This window comes from Alligator sinensis, unplaced genomic scaffold (genome assembly GCF_000455745.1).
Source record: "Alligator sinensis unplaced genomic scaffold, ASM45574v1 scaffold73_1, whole genome shotgun sequence".
NCBI classification, from domain to species: domain Eukaryota; kingdom Metazoa; phylum Chordata; order Crocodylia; family Alligatoridae; genus Alligator; species Alligator sinensis.
In genome coordinates, this window is record NW_005841838.1 from 706,415 (window position 1) to 712,246 (window position 5,832).

General features: G+C 44.5%; 1 protein-coding gene across 1 annotated transcript in view; it reads right to left on the bottom strand.

Annotated features, from left to right (window-relative positions):
* Positions 1-2,052, bottom strand: part of TMEM114 (transmembrane protein 114) — a 40,683-nt gene extending 38,631 nt beyond the window's left edge. The window contains exon 1 of the mRNA XM_006015527.2: positions 2,046-2,052. Coding sequence (XP_006015589.2) covers positions 2,046-2,052 — 7 coding nt within the window. The remainder of the gene's footprint in view (positions 1-2,045) is intronic.
* Positions 2,053-5,832: the final 3,780 nt, after the last annotated feature.

Sequence of the window (5,832 nt, forward strand, 5' to 3'; positions counted from 1 at the left end):
GGGTGCCAGCCCTGCAGGATTGCCCTGGAGTCTCCAGGAATTGGACCTAAATCTCCAGGAGATGGCTGAGAGTCACCGGGGAGATGAATGACAGGGCATCTATCCAAATAAATATTAAATGTAAAATCCAATTTATACAGTAGTGCAGTGGGTTGTTAAAATGTAAACGTGCCCTTGCTGTCGTGACGTAAAGTCTGCTGAGGACAGTAGACCAGGCACTAATGTCATTAGGGCATGTGATGAAACCTCCTGGAATAAGAGAGTTGGCAACCCTACAAGCTGTGCCTGGCGCAGGCCCTGGGCAAACTTTTAGTATCAGGGCGCCCTTCACCAGAGATAATAATAATAATTTTTAAATTACTATTTTCAGGCCCCCTTTGTGTTTGGGCCAGGACGGCCACCTGGTTTGCCCATGCCTGTGTCTGGCCCTGCCCCTCAGCCCCAATGCCAGTGTGGAGCTGAGCTCCACGCTGTGCAGAGCTGTTCCCAGGGCGCCTCCACCTAGTCTGGGCCTCGTGGGAGCCTGTGCTGCGGGAGCGGGTGCGTTGGGGTACAAGCAGAAGCCCAGGAGCTGCCCTTGTCAGGTTCTGCCCCGGCTTTCTCTGCTGTGCATCAAATCAGTCTCCTCCATTTCCAGCAGGAAACTTTCACAGCGGACTGCACGCTGCAACAGCTGAGTTTGTGGAGAGAACGGATGCTGTATGTGTGGCCACAACGTGCTGATTTCTGACACACGAGCATTGCCCCCTTCCCCGAGGGCATCTAGTAGTATCCATTATTTGTAAGGGTCTGGGATGTAGGCTATCTATCCTAATGGTTAGGCCACCAAGGGAAAGCAGGGCCTGGGGGTGGGTCAAAGGGCAGGAGCCATGTATCAAAGCCAGAGGGAGATCTAGAAGCCAAGTCTGCAACACAGTCCAGGGTCAGGAACTGGGAGTCAGATGCCAAGTGCCAGTTCAAAGGGTCAATCCACAGGGAGAAGTCCAAAAGCAGAGCCAGACTAGGGTCAGGAGCCAGGAAACAGAACCAAAGTCCAGAAATAAGCCCAAAACCAGTCAGGACCCAGGAGGCTTGCCACAGCAGATCTGCTGCCTGGCCTGCAGACCCAGGACCCCAGCTCCTTCTGAATGGAAAAGCGGTGCTCCCAGCACACAACCAGGATGCTTGCTGCTCCTAAACTGGGGCAGAGTTCATTAGCTGGGGTCCTACGTGCAGGTATAGCTGCTGTCCTACATGCTCAGGCTGGCCTGATCGGTGTCCCTGACAGCACTGGGCCCAGGGCTGGCCTGCCTGATTACCATCCCTGACATTATTACAGTCTAGATCACGTTCAGTAATGAAAAGTATAAAAAAAATTAAAAATCAATTGTAGATGTAACCTCAAGAATGAAGCACCAGTTAGAGGCATGCTTATGCACAGCCATGTATATCAATTAAATACTGAACACATTTGGGTAGCAATTCTATCCAGATGATCCCTGCCAGTAGATCAAAAGGTGCAGGGACAAGCCCAGTAAGACTCAGTGAGCATCACCGGCCTTGTCTGCAGGCTGGTTCCATGAATCATTGTTGCACTGTATCCTGCTTAGTCCTTTATATCTAATAAAGAGGGGGGCGTGAAAAGATCTGTTCTCAGAAGTGAGAGAGATAGGGATGCGTTGCTGTGTATCCTCTGGACTTCTGCACAGGGGCGACACATAGCGGGTGCACACGCACCCCCTGAGCATGGTGGTGCACCCCCTTCAAAAAGCCACTGCCGACAGTGTGGGCGGCGCCTGTGGGCGGTCACCGCTCGCCACCCTGCTGCCGATACCGCCAGTGGCGTCTGCAGGTGCTCAGAAATCCCCACGGGCTGCCGCCACCGCCGCTGGCAGCGCCTGAAGGTGGTCGCCGACCCCTGGTCAGCGCTTGTCACCCCTCCCCCCTCACCACCGACAGTGCCGGTGGTATCTGTGGGAGCTGCCCAGTCACAGCCACTGGGCTCCCACTGCCACTGCCATGCTCCCACCGCCACCATGCCCCACCCAGCCACTGGGGGCACGCACCGTTCATGCTTCTGAAGACCAAACACATCAATCCATGCAACACAGATGCATGCTTTTTGTGACCACACATAAGCCAGGCTTCTGCCACCTCCTCCCCCCACAATTTATGGGTCAGATTCAAAACCCAGTGAAGAGAGCCAGACAGCACTAGATATCAAAGTGAAGTGAGTCCAGGCAAGTTCATTCTTAAACCAGTGTAGAGCATCTCCACCGGAGGTTTCCTATGGGGTAACTTAACTGTTGAAAAATATGCAGTATGTTTTCTTGCTGCATGGAATTAATTGCAAATGTTCAAAGTAGGTAGTGGGGAGTTGCAGGTAATACATTGGTCATTAAATCAGAATGCTTATTTACATAATGTGTCAAACCTGCATTCGACATGCTCCTGTTGTGCAGACACAGGGCAGAATTTGTGACATCGTTATTTATTCCATGGCAACAGACTATCATAAATCTGAGATATGGACTGTGAAGCAGGATAAATAAGGAGAACACTGCTTTTCAGAAGGGAAAGTTCTTACTTATATATAATGGCCTTCAACATCCACAAACACTGTCACCCTGTAGCACACCAAGATATTTATGGATATATTCTATTGGGTTCTCAGCATTCCTCCTAAATTACCATTTAAAATATATAGTAAAAAGCAGAAATGTTATCAGCTCTCTCGTTTGTGCCTGCATACTAGAGATGCACAAACCGCTTTATACTCTCAAATGTGTCCCTGTTCATAAACACCTGCATTCTTTTCCCAGTGAAAAAATGGGAAGTAAAGGAGGCCAAAGTAAAAAAAATGGCTGGAGTATCTCATTCAAGCTTTAGCTGCTCTAATTTTTACTGGTTTTTGCTTAGCTGTTTTCACTTTTCTATCTGGCTTTCTCCTTTTCATCAGAGAAAGGCTTAAAAATAGGAAAGCATGCATTTTTGTTTTGTGAAAAAAATCCATTAATTTATTTAGTTTCCTTCCAGTGTTTCATAAAAAGTCATTGTTCCAGCCCTAAAGCAAGTTTCTCCAACTTGTGAAATAGGTAGTTGCATTTCTTCCCTGTTTTCATAGTGGGGTAAGGAGGACTCAGGTCCAGTCTTGGAATATTGTGCCTTGGCAGGGATGGTTAGGTAAGTGGTTTTCAAAGTACACCTTCAAGCTGATTTAGAGTTTGTTTTTTCAGACTAACTCCAGATTGGGAGCTTTGTGCTATTCAGTAGCTCCACTTTGTGCTATTTGGGCCCATGCAGCACACAGTATTTAAATATGCAGTCAAAGACCCCAGGCCTACAAAGATTTGTACACACACTTCACGTTAGGTCAGTGGAATTATTTGTGTGCCTGACTAATAGCACATGTGTAAGTCTTTGCCAGCTTTGTGCCTAGGTAAATACCACAGTAATGAAGAGCTTGATCCACATACCTTTGGCTTATGTAGGACTGGGCCATAAATGGCATAAGTGAACATGTACGAGGAAAAGCAGATTTAAATTCGGCATCACCACCGTGTAATTAGATGTAAAATTTTTAGCTGAAAGAAGCTAAGGTCTGCAAGAAAATAAGAAAATCAAAAATACATAGTTGTCCAAGCAGACAATTTTGCATCAAAACATCATTACAAAAGGTTAGTGGAGAAAATAGAAGAATCGCTAGCACAAATGTAAGACTTGAGACTTGTCTCCTCCAGAGATCCATTTCTAATTGATTAACTTCTACTAAAAGTAGAACAATGTACCATGGGCTCTAGTGACGACTTCTAGAATCTTTGATTAGGGAAATGTCTGATCACTCATCAGGATTTGCTGTTGTGGACAGGGAAAGCAGCTGCCTCTTCTTAGACAGACCCACTCTTCCCCAGTGCATCAGCCTGAAATATAAAATCTGAGGAACTTTTAAGAGAAGGCTGCTCAAGCTGGCACCTTCAGGTTCCTGGTTTATAACAATGCCAAGGCAGCAGACTAAGGCAATTTAACTTTTCCTCCCAGTTTTGGGGAGATTGTTGCTGGCAAAATTCAATTCTACTCCATATCACCTTCTATTGAGAAGTGAGAAAGCATGAGCACTAAAGTGTGTGTCATCAGATTGTATGCTACTTTGGAAATCCCCATCTAACTCGGCTTGTCTACACGTGATGCTACATCGCTGTAGTCCATGGACAAAAAACCATGATGCTGCCGCTACAGTGCCATAGCAATATGCTCCCTTGTTATAGCACATTGCTACAGCGACGTAGCAGCCAAAATAACCATGCGCCGCTGGCACAGGGCAGTATGGGCTGTTACTGTTGCAGGCTGTACTTCTAAAAGGAAGTACCAAATGATGGCACAGTAACAATGGCGCCATAGGGGCACATGTAGATGCGCCCACTGACAGCTCCCTGGGGGCTATTACTAGCTGCAGAAGATGAATGATGACTCTAAATTATTTCTGGTCTAGAACTGGCACAGCTCCTTTTTCAGCTTTGCTGCTGGGGGAAGGGGAGGAGCAGGGGAAGGGTTGGGATGGTAGAGAATATGACACAATTCTTTTTTAACTATTGTGGCAAAATCTATTTGTCCTGGAGGTAAAGGTGTTAGAAAAGTGCTGTAGTCACTAATTCTATTATCCTTGGAGGATGGATGAGCAAAAGCCATAGAAATCAATGCTGACCATGGAGGTCATTCATTTTTAACTGCCAGATTGTTTACTGAATATGAATGTTAAAAGTCGGAAACAGCATGTAATCGATTTCATTACAGACACACTTACTATTGGCAAAATGTCACCATTTGCCTGGCGTTGAAAGAATAGTTCCTCCTTTTAGACTGTGTCAGCTTGCAAGGGAGGTAAAGCAAACATGAATTTGCTAATGACACTCAGTAACATCTTTTTCTTTTAAAAAATCTCCTAATCCAATGGTTTCTTTAATTCCTTCCACAGTTCATTTGGTTTTCCTCTGCCTTTGTTCTTAACAATTGACAAAAATGATAGCTTTACTGAAAGTAAGTGGCACACTGTATGAGACTCGCATAAGATTAACTCATCCCTACATTTTCATTATTACTTGTGACTTTCAGTCTTGCCTATGAGAACAGTATAGGACTGGGAGTGATTTAAAGATGCCTGAGGTGAAAATTATTGAAAAGACACCTGTAGATTTAAATAGGGTTGAATCTGGCTGATTAAACTGAAGCTTCAGATGAATGTACAGTTTGGAATATGCATTTTAGCTGCCCATAACAAAATACACCCCAGAAACCACCACTACCACCACAATATCAACTAACATTCTTAAAAATCTTTCCAGGAAATATCACTTCCTCCTGACCTTTTTTTTATTGAATAAAGAATTAAATAGAAGACCATTTTTGTGCAACACTCCATTAAAACCCAGAATTAAAACTAATTGAATTCTAAATGTTCTCTCCTTTTTTTAATAATAGCTATTCCAAGGTTTCTTGCTTTCTTCCAATGCCTTCATCTAGTGAATCAAGAGAGCAGTACTGATATCCACAATATAATAATCAGGATCATATTATCAGTTTATTCTCCTTTGCTATTATGAGTTATTGACTGGATTGTCTGAAGTCTGGTGCTTCCTGTTCAGATGTAACTTACTTGGCATATAATTGTGTCTGAATAACTTCTTGGCAAATGTTATATTGGCAGCAGAGTGGATCCATTAAATAGGGATTTTTCGTAAAGACTTTTTTTTGTTTTGTTTTGTTTTTTTAATGGAAAAATACAGGATATAAGTACCTGTGGCTAGGGAGAGGCTAGGAGTGACAGGACTGAAGCGCCTAGTACAATCTATACTAGCC